Source organism: Oncorhynchus nerka, linkage group LG12 (assembly GCF_034236695.1).
Source record: "Oncorhynchus nerka isolate Pitt River linkage group LG12, Oner_Uvic_2.0, whole genome shotgun sequence".
Lineage (NCBI taxonomy): Eukaryota > Metazoa > Chordata > Actinopteri > Salmoniformes > Salmonidae > Oncorhynchus > Oncorhynchus nerka.
In genome coordinates, this window is record NC_088407.1 from 59,821,797 (window position 1) to 59,838,187 (window position 16,391).

Below are 16,391 nucleotides of genomic sequence, written 5' to 3' on the forward strand. Positions count from 1 at the left end.
ATATTGGGAAACTGGGCATTTTTATACATGACCCTAAGCATGATGGGATGTTTTAATTGCTCACGAGCCACACCTGTGTGGTATCCCTCATTGGCTCAAGTGTTTCCTTTATTTTGGCAGCTACCTATAATTCTAGGCACAGTGTAATAAAATAATGACTTGCTTAATGTAATACATAATCTGAGGTTAATTGCCCAATGCCCTGTGACATTTTTGCCAGCAGTGATAAGGCTCTTTTCAATTCCCCTACAAACTATATGAATTGTGTCAGTGCGTGTGCATGCATATCTGGGCATGTGGAATTCCCACTGTGGAGTCAATGGTCCACTTTGATCATATGTGTGTATTAGTGATTGTATATAAATGTGCGTGTGTGTGTGTGTGTGCGCGCTGTGGTGTGCGTGTGTGGCTGCTTTGAACTCACAGTCATTTCTTGGCCCTGGCCCAGCAGCTCTAGCTGCAGCTGGATCTCTTGGAGACGCCTCTCCTGCCCTCTCTTCTCCCTTATATCCTGCAGGACCTTCTCTCCTGGCAACCTGTCCCAGCCAGCCTCCAGATCCTGACAGACACACAACAGACAGTAATGTTCTCATGGGGAACACACCACTAATCATCACACATGTAGAAGGAGACATTCACTTGACCATAAAAGCAGAGGGGACTTCCATAAGGCAGAGTTGAAACTGTCACAGAAGAAACAGCCATCAAAAGACTTCTACTTAAACCAATAACTAACTACATTGTATAAAAATTCCATCATCCTAAAGTCTAATTAGTCTGTCTGTAGAACTTCACTGTAATGATGCTCTGTCATCAATACAATACAATGCTATGAATCCCAATGGCAGATTTCTGTACTATGTTTTAGATTTATGGGAAAAAATCGGAGACATAGGAGAGTTGAAACCAAACCGTCGTAAGAGCTGAGGAAACTGAATAACCCCATTCCACTTCTCATGGGGTCCAACATAAATCTCATATTTATGGCATGGACTTGTAAGCTGGGGACACAGACTGCAGTATGCTACATCCAAAGCAAATGTTGAAAATGGGTCAGGAGGAAATGGATGAATCATGCCTGGAGGACTATCCAGAGCTGATGAATGAGAAGGCCTCGAGAACTTGTCATGACCATGGGATCTGTTTCATGGGTAGACCATAGGTCTAGGTAGGTCTTGGCTACAGAGGAGAGAAACTCTGAGCAGGCATCATCATGAGGTCTAGACTCCATAGAGACACAGATATCTACCCCAGAAATCCATAGATCACATATGTTTATAATGTTTACATTACGGTGCTTTCTTGTAAATTAAAATGAAGGTGATTCACAGCAATGGGTTGTACCAAATATTTCAGAAAATACACTTGTACTTAGGTTCCAAAGGGCGTCCTGGAGAGCCCTTTCTTTCCTGCTTTGAGTGACCAATAGATGACCTGTAGTAAGGTCACAATCCAACCCCTAAAATAAATGAGTGCACATTTAAGACCTAACTAAGTAAAATAATGGTTGGTTCTAAGAGGATGTAGCCAACCACAGGGTTCTTTTTGTGTGTATAAACAGTGATATGTGGTTAAAGTCTCCATATCCTCTGGTCAGCTTGACATGCAGCACTATTTATGATCTAATAATGTCAAATTGATGGAAATATGATGAAAAATAGACATTTTGAGTGAGATTCGCTCATTGTGACATTGTAGGTTATGGGAGAGGCCTGTTCTTTGCAACAAAAAAAAAGTTAATAATTGTTATGACACATTTATGATTTCATATACAAGTTGAGTTCAGAGTTGAGAGCTCAGTAACAACGCATTACACTCATTTTGTAAATTTATGTCTGATATAAGACCTCATAACAACTTCCATAATTAGTAAACTTAACAGAATAAGTGTCAATCACAATTCTATTGATATCCACGTTTCTGTCCACGAAATCATCAAGCACTGTGAGATTATTCGATCAGATTAGATTTTAACAAAGAAAGGCCCTCTTTTAACACATGGCATGTAGAGTGTGTGTGGCTTCACCTATACATGCCCTGTAGTTTCCCTGTGCCTGAGGGAAACGATGACAACCTCCATATGATGTCTCTTTTAAGTGGTTGTTATTAGAGCCCTTCAGACTCACTCACAATGGACTACCACTGTGGGATCAGGTTGCTCTCGTGCACTTGAGTGAGAAACACGCCGACCCAACAAGGCAAAATACAAATTAAAGTCTAGTTTTACTACCTTATTCACACCACTAACTACATGTTTCTAAAAAATGTTTTCTCAAAAATCGTTGGGAAAGACAGACCATTAATTTGGAAAAGACAGCTTATTCTGCCCTACTTTCAAGAAATCACAACCATCGTGAGAAGACGAGACATACATTTAGGCTTGAAATACCATTGACTTTTTAACACTTATAATAGCCACATAGGCTACATGGGTATCCTGTGGGATTTCTATTGAATGTACTGTAATTAAGGTTAGAGCTATCAATATATACACTATGGAGTCCACTGCAGTGCACATATTTTATCCATTCAACAGCATTTCTACACAGTGGAAAGACAACTTAGCGTGTGTCTGATTAAAGATATGCCTAACCTGAGCAAGAGATTCCATCTCTCATTTATTACGTGTTTATATGATTAAGTCAAATTAAATAATTTGAATGATCAGTTTGACTATTTTCAGTTGCAACATAACTCACTGTAGCCCTGTACACTTGTACCCTCATAAGGGTTGAATGGCAGATTTGGGCACTGATAAGCGCCTAAATTGGAATACAGTGGCTGTACAGTAACATGCTATACATGACGTCAGAGCTCAGGCACTACGCTCCACAGCGCTGTATGGGTTTTGACTGTCAGCCGTTCAGAACTTGAGCAAAGCAAGCAACAATAAGTTGCCCCCATCCCTCCCACTAATTGGACAACTTTTGCAAATGTTTTGTTGTCTGAGTGAGGGAAATGCTGTAAATAAGAGGACTCGATGTATTTTGAAAGATGCGACGTTGAGTATTATAATGAATACCGCTTTGATGTCCTGCAAGCAAGCCAAACAACCGTGAGTCCAAATGTGCATATCATAAAACTATACAGTGTCAATGTTTCTGACCACTATGTTTGATGTACAGTTAATAGATGACATGGCATCATACCCTGGGTTGTTCTGAACAGAATGAGCCTGTTTGTCTATTGTGAATGCACGCACCTGAATCATGACTCCTTTCTATGGTCAACAAAATAACGATATGTTTCTCTGAATTGACTTTTGAAAGCCTAACACTGTAAGATCATATTTTATAACTTAGCTAGTTTTGTTGGCAATAGAACAAGCTTTCAAATGATGCCCAACGGACCCAGATTTCGATTTTAAAATTAGCAATTTTTGAATTGCTTAAACTACAATAATTGTGTGATGGCGGGGAGGCAGGGTTGTGCTCCAAACCAAACAAATGTGCTTGCTCTAGTTCCTAAATGGCACAGCTAGGAGATAAAAAAAAACACCTTATAGTTCAGAGCCATTCAACTATATTCTTACAGGGGCCAGATATGAAAAAGGTTATTTATTTATAGGAGGGCAGACATTTTCTACATGGGATTACTATTCCCAAAACCGGTATAAAAAAAACATTCAAACACCATTATAATCTTATGAAGCACTTTTATTAAAATTAAATGTTGCTAAAAGTTCATATTAAGTACGTTCAGATTATCTTAATTCAGTGCATCAAATTGTTTAAATAATGGAACACATTTGTAACACAGTTTATCTACATCACATTCATTTGAAACGTTCCTGTCCTTTTAAGATACAGTTGAAGTCGTAAGTTTACATACACCTTGGCCAAATACATTTGAACTCAGTTTTACACAATTCCTTATTCACATTTAATCCTAGTAAAAATTCCCTGTTTTAGGTAAGTTAGGATCACCACTTTATTTTAAGAATGTGAAATGTCAGAATAATAGTGGAGAGTGTCAAGTTCTGACCTTTATTTCCTTTGTTTTGTTGTTATTTAGTATGGTCAGGGCGTGAGTTGGGGTGGGCAGTCTATGTTTGTTTTTCTATGATTTTGGGATTTCTATGTTTCGGCCTAGTATGGTTCTCAATCAGAGGCAGGTGTCATTAGTTGTCTCTGATTGAGAATCATACTTAGGTAGCCTGGGTTTGTTTGTGGGTGCTTGTTTCCGTGTCTGTGTTTTTCACCCCACGGTACTATTTTTGGTTTCGGTTATTCACGTTACGTTTATTGTTTTTGTATTTTAGTGTTCAGTTTGTCTTTAAAATTAAACATCATGAAAACTTACTACGCCGCATCTTGGTCCTCCGATCCTTCTCGCTTCTCCTCTTCAGACGAGGAGGAGGAAAACTATTACAGAGAGAATGATTTATTTCAGCTTTTATTTCTTTCATCACATTCCCAGTGGGTCAGACGTTTACATACACTCAATTAGCATTTGGTAGCATTGCCTTTAAATTTTTTAACTTGGGTCAAACATTTTGGGTAGCCTTCCACAAGCTTCCCACAATAAGTTGGGTGAATTTTGGCCCATTCCTCCTGACAGAGCTGGTGTAACTGAGTCAGGTTTAAAGGCCTCCTTTTTCAGTTCTAACCACACATTTTCTATAGGATTGAGGTCAGGGCTTTGTGATGGCCACTCCAATACCTTGACTTTGTTGTCTTTAAGCCATTTTTCCACAACTTTGGAAGTATGCTTGGGGTCATTGTCCATTTGGAAGACCCATTTGTGACCAAGCCTTAACTTCCTGACTGACGTCTTGATATGTTGTTTCAATATATCCACAATTTTCCTTCCTCATGATGCCATCTATTTTGTGAAGTGCACAAGTCCGTCCAGCAGCAAAGCATCCCCACAACATGATGCTGCCACCCGCGTGTGTCACGGTTGGAAGGGTGTTCTTCAGCTTGCAAGCCTCCCCCTTTTTCCTCCAAACATAACGATGGTCATTATGGCCAAACAATTATATTTTTGCTTCATCAGACCAGAGGACATTTCTCCAAAAAGTACAATCTTTGTCCCCATGTGCAGTTGCAAACTGTAGTCTGGCTTTTTTATGACGGTTTTGGAGCAGAGGCTTCTTCCTTGCTGAGCGGCCTTTAAGGTTATGTCGATATAGGACTCGTTTTACTGAGGATATAGATACTTTTGTACCTGTTTCCTCCAGCATCTTCACAAGGTTCTTTGCTGTTGTGCTGGGATTGATTTGCACTTTTCATACCAAAGTTTGTTCATCTCTAAGAGACAGAACGCGTCTCCTTTCTGAGCGGTATGACGGCTGCGTGGTCCCATGTGTTTATATTTGCGTACTACTGTTTGTACAGATGAACGTGGTACCTTCAGGCGTTTGGAAATTGCTCCCAAGGATGAACCAGATTTGTGGAGGTCTACAATTTTTTTCTTCAGATTTCTTTTGATTTTCCCATGATGTCAAGCAAAGAGACACTGAGTTTGAAGGTAGGCATTGAAATACATCCACAGGTTCACCTCCAATTGACTCAAATGATGTCAATCAGAAGCTTCTAAAGTCATGACATCATTAACTGGAATATTCCAAGCTGTTTAAAGGCACAGTCAACTTAGTGTATGTAAACTTCTGACCCACTGGAATTGTGATACAGTAAATTAAAAGTGAAATAATCTGTCTGTAAACAATTGTTGGACAAATGACTTGTGTCATGCACAAAGTAGATGTCCTATCCGACTTTCCAAAACTATAGTTTGTTAACAAGAAATTTGTAGAGTGGTTGAAAAACTAGTTTTAATGACTCCAACCTAAGTGTATGTAAAGTTCCGACTTCAACTGTACATATCTTCATCTTTTGTTTTTATTTACAAATATGAAACCTATTTTGCATGGAATGTCTCAGTTAACCAAGCAGCATCACATTATTTTCTACAGTGCCTTCAGAAAGTATTCACACCCTCTTGACCTTTTCCACATTTTGTTATGTTAAAGCCTAAATTTAAAATGGATTAAATTGACATTTTTGGTCACTGGTCTACACACAATACCCCAATACCCCATAATGTCAAAGTGGAATTATGTATATAATTTTAAAAAGTTAACTATTCAACCGCTTTGTTATGGCAAGCTTAAATACATTCAAGAACTTCTTCAGGCTAGGGTCCTTTTAACTCAATTTCCGCCTGACTGATGTGCCCAAAGTAAACTGCCTGTTACTCAGGCCCAGAAGCCAGGATATGCATATAATTGGTACCATTGGATAGAAAACACTTGAAGTTTGTAGAAATGTTAAAAATAATGTATGAGACTATAACACAATGGATATGGTAGGAGAAAATCCAAAAGAAAAACCAACCGGAATTGTTTTTTTTGTGTTCCCATGCTCTTACAATGGAAAGTATAGGGGCATATCAAAATCCAGCTCCCAGATTCCAATTCCTATGGTTTCCATTAGATGTCAAGAGTCTGTTCAAGGTTTCAGGCTTGTTTCCCTCGAAAACGAGGAAGAATTATGAGTTTTAGTACTGGGACTCAGAGTTGGAAATCAGTCTGTGCAAGCATGATGAAGAGGACGCACACCTGCTATTATCTCTTTCCAATTGAAAATACTTATTTCCGTATGAAATATTATAGTTTAATTACATTTTAGGGTACCTGAGGATTGAATAGAAATGTATTTTGACTTGTCTTAATAAAGTTTAGCGGTAGATTGTTGGATTCCTTTCTCTGCATGCTGAACGAGTGGATTACTCAAACAGATGGCGCCAACTAAACAGACTTTTTGGGATATAAAGGATTTTATAAAGGATTTTATCTAACAAAGCGACACTACATGCTGTAGCTGGAACCATTTGGAATGCAAATCAGAGGAAGATTTTCAAAAAGTAAGTGAATATTTAATCGCTATTTGTGAATTTATGAAACCTGTGCTGGTTGAAAAATATTTTGATGTCCTCAAACAATCGCATTTCATGCTTTCGCTGTAAAGCCTATTGTAAATTGAACAATGCAGTTAGATTAACAAGATTTTAAGCTTTTAACCGATATAAGACACTTGTATATACCTAAATGTTTAATATCCATAATTTGTTTGATTATTTATTTGAATTGCACGTCCTCCAATTTCACCGGAAGTTGTCAACAGGTGTCCCTCTGGCGGGACGCCTAGCCCTAAGTTAACAAATCACATAATACAATGCATGGACTCACTCTGTGTGCAATAATAGTGTTTGTGATTTTTGAATGACTACCTCATTTCTCTACCCCAATTATCTGTAAGGTCCCTCAGTCGAGCAGTGAATTTCAAACACAGATTCAACAACAAAGACCAGGGAGGTTTTCCAATGCCTCCCTAAGAAGGGCACCTATTGGTAGATGGGTTAAAATAAAAAAGACATTGAATATCCCTTTGAGCATGGTGAAGTTATTAATTACACTTTGTATGGTGTATCAATTTACCCAGTCACTACAAAGAGACAGGTTGTCACGTCCTGACCTTAGTTCCTTTTTTATGTCTCTGTTTTAGTTTGGTCAGGGTGTGAATTGGGTGGGCACTCTATGTTTTTGTTCTAGGTCTTGTATTTCTGTGTTTGACCTGGTATGGTTCCCAATCAGAGGCAGCTGTCGATCGTTGTCTCTGATTGAGAAACCATACTTAACCTCTTACCTCTACCTGGGACGCTTGCGTCCCAACTAGAGCTCTGGAAATGCAAATGTGCTACGCTAAATGCTAATAGTATTAGTTAAAACTCAAAAGTTCATTAAAATACACATGCAGGGTATCAAATTAAAGCTACACTCGTTGTGAATCCAGGCAACAAGTCAGATTTTTAAAATGCTTTTCGGCGACAGCATGAGAAGCTATTATCTGATAGCATGCACCAATACACTACAACAGAAAAGCACAGCAGGGGACGTAAACAAAATAATTAGCATTTCGGCGTTACACAAACCGCACAATAAAATAGAAAACAGTCATTACCTTTCACCATCTTCTTTGTTGGCACTCCTAGATGTCCCATAAACACTATTGGGTCTTTATTTAGATTAAATCGGGCCATATAAAGCCAAGATATCGTTATATGTAGACTGTGTGATAAGCGAAAAAAACAGCGATTTCACAACGTAACGTCATTTTTAAAATTCAAAAAGTAGACGATAAACTTTCACAAAACACTTGAAATACGTTTGTAATGCTACTTTAGGTATTAGTAAACGTTAATAAGCGATAAAATTCATCCGTGGCGATGTACATATCATTAGCTGTCGTCTTGGAAAAAATTTCAGGAGAGAGCTCTTCCCGGAATGATCTGGGCGGAGACCGGAGGTGCGTCGTGCCCCTCTTTCGGTTCAACCAAGAATCAAAGAGGATTAAATTCACAAGATACTCGACTACATGGGGATGCTGTGGGAGTTGAATGCTCGGTCTTATCTAATTCGGCTCACTGTTAACAATTGCTGGAAGTGGCGCAAGGATATTTATTTCCATTTTCTGTGATCAGGTTTTCCTGCGCTTTCCGATGTAACGCTACGTTATGTAATAGCCACAGTCGTTTTTAAAAACGTCCGAGGGTTTCCTATACACACATTCTAACCATATGAACGTACTATATTCCTGGCATGAGTAGCAGGGCGCTGAAATGTTGCGCGATTTTTAACAAAATGTTCAAAAAAGTAGAGGGTAGGAGCAACTAGTTAAGTAGCCTGTTTTCCCACTATGATTTGTGGGTAGTTATTTTCTGTTTAGTGTTTTCTGCACCTTACAGGACTGTTTCGGTTTATTCACGTTGTTATTTTGTATTTCAGTGTTCAGTAAATAAAACATCATGAACACGTACCACGCTGCGCTTTGGTCCACACCTTCTTCATACAACGACCGTTACACAGGTGTCCTTCCTAACTCAGGTGCCGGTGAGAAAGGAAACCGCTCAGAGATTTCACCATAAGGCCAATGATGGCTTTAAAACAGTTAAGAGTTTAATGGCTGTGGATAGGATACAACTGAGGATGGATCAACAACATTGGTGTTACTCCACAATACTAACCTAATTGAGTGAAAAGGAAGCCTGTACAGAATAAAAATATATATTTAAAATCCATCCTGCTTGCAACAAGTCACTGGAGTAATGGCACCGGAGGGGATGGCTGTAGTTTTACGGGCTCCTAACCGACTGCAATTTTTTTCTCCTATTGTTTGTAACTTATTTGTACATAATGTTGCTGCTACCATATCTTATAACCGAAAATATCTTCTGGATATCAGAACAGTGATTACTCACCTCAAACTGGACAAAGATTTTTTACTTAACCTTACAGGGATCTTGAGACCCACCTGGGAACTTTCCCCCCCACGTTCAGCTGGAAGGTGCCGCATGGAACGCAAGAAATAATCCTAAAAATATTTAACCTCCACACATTAACAAGAAAAATAGCTCAAATGAAAGATAAACAAGTTGTTTATCTACCCAGCAAGTCAGATTTCTAAAATGTTTTATGGCGAAAACATAGCACATATTTATGTCCAACCACCACTGCAGACATACCTCATTAGCATAGCCAAGTAGGAAAAAATATGCAATCAACAAACGCAGGATTAAAAGAAAAATCATTTCACTAACCTTTTGAAATCTTCATCAGATGACAGTAATATAACATGTTACACAGTACATTCATTTTTTTTTCAATAATCTGCAATATATATCCATAAAACCGTTGCTGTTCTCCCATCAGAAGACCTGGAAGGGTTAATACTCACCAAGTTAGCGTTCAGTTTTCAAGTCTGTGTCTTTCGGTTCTCAAACTAGCCACATTTCAGTCGAAATGTATGCAAATTTATAGTGGATGCGCACCAAAACGTCGAAAGTATACATTATATGTCGAGTAAACTTGTCAAACTATGTTCATAATTAAGCCTTAACATGTTATAAAGGTCTACAGCAATCGTGAGGGCGAACAGACACACACACGTTGTTCAATCCATCCTGAGGAAAAGAGAGAGAAACTTCACAGCGCGCATTGGGTAAACTTTTTTTTTGCGTGACCGAGACCGATTCTCACAGTTACACGCCTCATCGAAAGCAGGCTTCGCGCTGAAGACGTAGAAACTGTTCCCATGGTTATAACTGCTTGGTAAGTGTGTATACGATGACGTCAAAGTGGTGGCAACTTTTTCCATTACAAGAGAGACTTTGGGAGAATGCATGCCCTGACACTTCTGCTTTACATAGAGACAAAATTTAAACGGTTTTAGAAGCTTTAGAGTGTTTCCTATTCGATAATATTTTTTATATGCATATATTAGCAACTTTTGACAAAAATTTATCATGTTTTATATGGGTACCGAATTCCTCCAGAAGGGGCAGTAGTCAGGGGTAGCCTTAAGAGGTTTTAATGAGTCTGGCGCGAAGGATATACTGCTTCTCGAGAGCAGGCTCTACCATCCGTTCTATTGGCGAACGTGCAATCATTGGAAAATAAACTTGTTGATCTCTGTTCGAGACTATCCTACCAACTGGAGATTAAAAACTGTAATATCTTATGTTTAAACGAGTCGTGGCTGAATGACGACACGGATAATATACAGTTGTCTGGGTTTTCCGTGCATCGGCAGAACAGAACAGCTACGTCTGGTAAGACGAGAGGTAGGTGGGTGTGTGCTTCTATTTGTCAATAACAGCTCGTGCGAAATGTCGAATATTAAAGAAGTCTTGAGGTATCACTCGCCTGAGGTAGAGTACCTCATGATAATCTGTAGAATACACTATCTACCAAGAGAGTTTTCATCTACATTATTCGAAGCCATCCATTTACCACCACAAACCGATGCTGGCACTAAGACTGCACTCAACGAGCTGTACAAGGCCACAAGCAAACAAGAAAATGCTCATCTAGAAGCGGCGATCCTAGTGGCCGGGAACTTTAATGCAGGCAAACTTAAATCCGTTTTATCCATTTCTACCAGCATTTCACATGTGCAACCAGAGAAAAAAACTCTAGACCACCTTTGCTCCACACACAGAGATGCATATAAAGCTCTCCCTCGCCCTCCATTTGGCAAATCTGACCATAATTCTTTCCTCCTGATTCCTGCTTTCAAGCAAAAACTAAACCAGGAAGTACCCGTAACTCAATACGAAAGTGGTCAGATGACGCGGATGGTATGCTACAAGACTGTTTTGCTAGCACAGACTGAATATGTTCCGGGATTCAACCAATGGCATTGAGGAGTATACCCCCTCAGTCGCCAGCTTCATCAATAAGTGCATTGATGACATCGTCCCCACAGTTACTGTGTGTACATATCCCAACCAGAAGCCATGGATTGCAGGCAACATCCGCACCGAGCTAAAGGCTAGAGCTGCTGCTTTCAAGGAGCGGGACACTAATCCGGACGCTTACAAGAAATGTCGCTATACCTCAGACGAACCATCAAACAGGCAAAGCGTCAATACAGGACTAAGATTGAATCGTACTAAACCGGCTCTAACGCTCATCAGATGTGGCAAGGCTTGCAAACTATTATGGTCTACAAAGGGAAACCCAGCCTAGAGCTACCCAGTGAAGCAAGCCTACCAGATGAGCTAAATGCCTTTTTTGCTCGCTTCGAGACAAGCATGCATGAGAGCACCAGCTGTTCCGGATGGCTGTGTGATCACACTCTCTGTAGCCGATGTGAGCAAGACCTTTAAACAGGTCAACATTCACAAGGCCGCGGGGCCAGAAGGATTACCAGGCCGTGTACTCAGATCATGCGCGAAGTGTCTTCACTGACATTTTCAACCTCTCCCTGACCGAGTCTGCAATACCTACATGTTTCAAACAGACCACCATAGTCACTGTGCCCAAGGAAGCAAAGGTAACCTGCCTAAATGACTACCGCCCCGTAGCACTCACGTCAGTAGCCTTGAAGTGCTTTGAAAGGCTGGTCATGACTCACATCAACACCATCATCCCGGAAACATTAGACCGACTCCAACAGATCCACAGATGACACAATCTCAATCGCACTCCACACTGCCCTTTCCCACCTGGACAAAAGGAACACCTATGTGAAAATGCTGTTCATTCACTACAGCTCAGTGTTCAATACCATAGTGCCACAAAGCTCATCACTAAGCTAAGGACCCTGGGACTAAAGAACTCCTTCTGCAACTGGATGCTGGTCTTCCTGACAGGCCGCCCCCAGGTGGTAAGGGTAGGCAACAACACATCTGCCACGCTGATCCTCAACACTGGGGCCCCATAGGGGTGTGTGCTTAGTCCCCTCCTGTACTACCTGTTCACCTACGACTGTGTGGCGAAGCATGACTCCAACACCATAATTAACTTTGCTGACGACACAACAGTGGTAGGCCTAGTCACCGACAACGATGAGACAGCCTATAAGGATGTCAGAGACCTGGCAGTGTAGTGCCAAGTCTCCTTGGTGTCCACATCACCAACAAACTATCATGGTCCAAACACACCAAGACAGTCGTGAAGAGGGCATGACAACACCTTTTCCCCCTCAGGAGACTGAAAAGATTTGGCATGGGTCACCAGATCCTCAAAGTTCTACAGCTGCACCATCGAGAGCATCCTGACCGGTTGCATCAACGCCTGGTATAGCAACTGCTCGGCCTCCGACCTCATGGCACTACAGAGGGTAGTGCGTACGGCCCAGTACATCACTGTATTTCATTTTCAATAAATATGCCAAAATGTTTTTAAAAAATGAAAAAAAATCACCTGAGGAAAAATATATTCAATCAATTTTGAATTTAACAATAACTAACTTTTTTATTTATTCTTTTAAACATAGAAACCTTTTATGCATGGCATATTGTTAAAAGTTCATTTTAAATTCTTTAAGATTAGCTTAATTCAGTGCATCAAATTGTTTAAATAATGGAACACATTTGTACTTATAACACAGTTGATCTGCATCACATTAATACATTTTTATTAAATGTCTGTTTTACATATGTAACTTTTTTCAAAAATGTATCTCAGTTGACCAGCATGATATTCTGTTCTATATCATGTAGTTCTTTTCTCTGACAATATTATTTTTTACATTGAAAACATTTTAGGCATATCTCAGTTGACTAGCTTTTGCGGAGAAGTCTCTCTCCCCCACATCAGTAAAGAACGGGTCCCTATAACAAATGCCCCCCGCCCCCCTCAGTGGGGACACAAACTCATAAAATCTTGTTGGAAAGTTAGCTTTCAGTTACCTAAAAACTCTGACATCATGGGAGTGATCTGTACTGATGATGACTGAATATAGTTGCGAAGTGTATAGAAATTGAGCGTTTTGTTTGGTCTCAAGGAGAAAAGAGCACATTTATTTTAAAAGAAGTCCATTTTTCAATCATGTCAACAACTGTTTTATCCATCCCCTGTTGTCCCAAATTAAGTCCACTGAATTGATTGAAGATGTCACTAAAAAACACACATCTGATACGAACTCCTCATCATGCATTTTTGCTAGATATGGGTTTTCTTTCTTGTGGTGGCAATCAAGGAGAAAAGCAACTATCTCTTCCATAAACTCATATAGACTGCCCTCGAGAGAGTTATTATCCTTGCTTTGCCACTGAACATCATTATGTTAAATTATGTTCTGCGATGAAAGAGCCAATAGGCAGGCAGACCAACCCTGTTCCCCTCTTAGCAGATTTGATTGGCTGTAAAGGAGATGTTGGGTGATATTGATTGACAGCACTTACTGGGCGGGACTACAAGAAAATATATTTTTCGGCACTAAACATCAGAATTTTTGTAGGGATTGTTAGGCTGATAAGAAAAATTATGTTCTGAATTGATCAAAGGCCATTCTAAATTATAAGTTGAATAGCCCTGTTATAGTTGAAGTCATAAAAGCGCATTGACATTACTTAGGAAGTGTGCACCAGTGGAGAAAAATAAAAGGTTTCAGAAAAATAAAAGGTGAAATGTTAAAGTTATCCTTTTAAATATATTCATGTCACCAAATACTTGATTAAAACACTGTTTTTCAATAAAGGTATACAGTAGCCTCAGCAGCACTTTGTAGGGTAGCACCATGGTATAGCCAGAGGGCAGCTAACCCCTGAGAACATTGACTTCAATACAAAACCGAGGAGACTCGTCAGTCCAGACCACCTGCTGGCATTTTTCTGCACCCCAGTTCCTGTGTTTTCGTGCATAGTTGAGTCGCTTGGCCTAGTTTCCACGTCGGAGGTATGGCTTTTTGGCCGCAAGTCTTCCATGAAGGCCACTTCTGACCAGACTTCTCCGGACAGTAGATGGGTGCACCAGGGTCCCACTGTTTTCTGCCAATTCTGAGCTGATGGCACTGCTGGATATCTTCCGATTGCAAAGGGAAGTAAGCATGATGTGTCTTTCATCTGCTGCAGTAAGTTTCTTTGGCCGATCATTGCGTCTACGGTCCTCAACGTTACCCGTTTCTTTGTGCTTCTTCAAAAGCTTGGACAGCACATCTGGAAACCCCTGTCTGCCTTGAAATTTCTGCCTGGGAGAGACCTTGCTGATGCAGTATACCTTGTGTCTTGTTGCTGTGCTCAGTATTGTCATGCTGTATGACTTTTTTTAAAGTAAACTGTCTTCAGTAACCTCACCTTGTTAGCTGAGTTTGGCTGTTCCTCACCAAATTTTATTCCTCCTGCACAGCTCTTTCTGTTTCAGTTAATGATTGTGTTCCAACCTACATATTGAATTGATTATCATTAGCACTGGTTTGGCATAATTGTTTAATCATACACCTGACTATATGCCTACAAAATCCTTGACTTTGTGCAAATGCATGTACAAGAAATGATGCTGTTTCGGTGGCATTCTTACTTAACAGCATTTTTTCACACCTGCCTAAAACATTTGCACAGTACTGTGTGTGTGTGTGTGTGTGTGTGTGTGTGTGTGTGTGTGTGTGTGTATGTATACACACACAGTATTTTTTTACATTCACTTACTTAGCTAGCAAATGCAGCTAACTAGTTTAGCCTACTCAAACACCAGGTTCAAACAGAGAGGAATGCCATGTTAGCTAACTGGCTATGGCTATCCAACACTGGAACTCTTCCAAGTCAAGGTAAGCTTTCGGTTTTATTAATTTATTGCCACCAGGGCCCGCCGGTGTACGTGGGAAACTGATTACTGAACTGCATGATTGTAGCGGGTTTACTAACGTGTTAGTTATAGTAGTTATGTTGACTATGACATCAGTATGGTGACAACAATGTAGGCTGTGTGTAGCAGTTAGCGGTTTTGGTATGAAAGTTTGGTCACAGACAGCTGTTATATTGTGCACTGAAGTCCACATATTAAGGGAATAGATGAGAGGAGGAGAGAGCGTCAATGCGAGAAAGAGTTATATACACAACGAGCAAAGTGATCATGCTGTTTATACAGTTAATTCGGGACAGAATTCAGACCCCTTCCCTTTATCCACATATTGTTATGTTACAGCCTTATTCTAAAACTAATTAAATAAAACAAATCCTCATCAATTTCATACAATACCCCATAATGACAAAGCGAAAACAGGTTAAGAAATGTTTGCAAATGTATTAAAAAGCGAAAAACAGAAATATCTTACTTACATCAGTATTCAGACTCTTTGCTATGAGACTCGAAATTGAGCTCAGGTGCATCCTGTTTCCATTGATCATCCTTGAGATGTTTTTACACCTGTGATAAATTCAATTGATTGGACAGGATTTGGAAAGGCACACACCTGTGTAATATATATATATATATATATATAAGGTCCCACAGTTGACAGTGCATGGCAGAGCAAAAACCAAGCCGTGAGGTTGAAGGAATTGCCCGTAGAGCTCCGAGATAGGATTGTGTTGAGGCACAGATCTGGGGAAGAATACCAAAACATTTCTGCAGCATTGAAGATCCCCAAGAACACTGTGGCCTCCATCATTCTTAAATTGAAGAAGTTTGGAACTACCAAGACTCTTCCTAGAGTTGTCCGCCCAGCCAAACTGAGCAATTGGTGGAGAAGGGCCTCGATGAGGGAGGTGACCAAGAATCCAATGGTCCCTCTGACAGAGCTCCAGAGTTCCTCTGTGGAGATGAGAGAACCTTCCAGAATGACAACTATCTCTGCAGCACTCTACCAATCAGGCCTTGATGGAAGAGTGACCAGATGGAAGCCACTCCTCAGTAAAAGGCACATGAGAGCCGGCTTGGAGTTTGCCAAAAGGCCCCTAAAAGGACTCTCAGACCGTAAGAAACAAGATTCACCTAGTCTGATGAAACCAAGATAGAACTCTTTGGCCTGAATGTCAAGCGTCATGTCTGGAGGAAACCTGGCACCATCCCTACGGTGAAGCATGGTGGTGGTAGCATCATGCTGTGGGGATGTTTTTCAGTGGCAGGGACTGGGAGACTAGTCAGTATTGAGGGAAAGATGAAT

At 40.2% G+C, this 16,391-nt stretch overlaps 1 protein-coding gene across 1 annotated transcript in view; it reads right to left on the minus strand.

The window, feature by feature from the left end:
• Positions 1 to 16,391, minus strand: part of LOC115138474 (fibrous sheath-interacting protein 1) — a 68,108-nt gene that overhangs the window by 14,559 nt on the left and 37,158 nt on the right. The window contains exon 10 of the mRNA XM_029675348.2: positions 425 to 559. Coding sequence (XP_029531208.1) covers positions 425 to 559 — 135 coding nt within the window. The remainder of the gene's footprint in view (positions 1 to 424; positions 560 to 16,391) is intronic.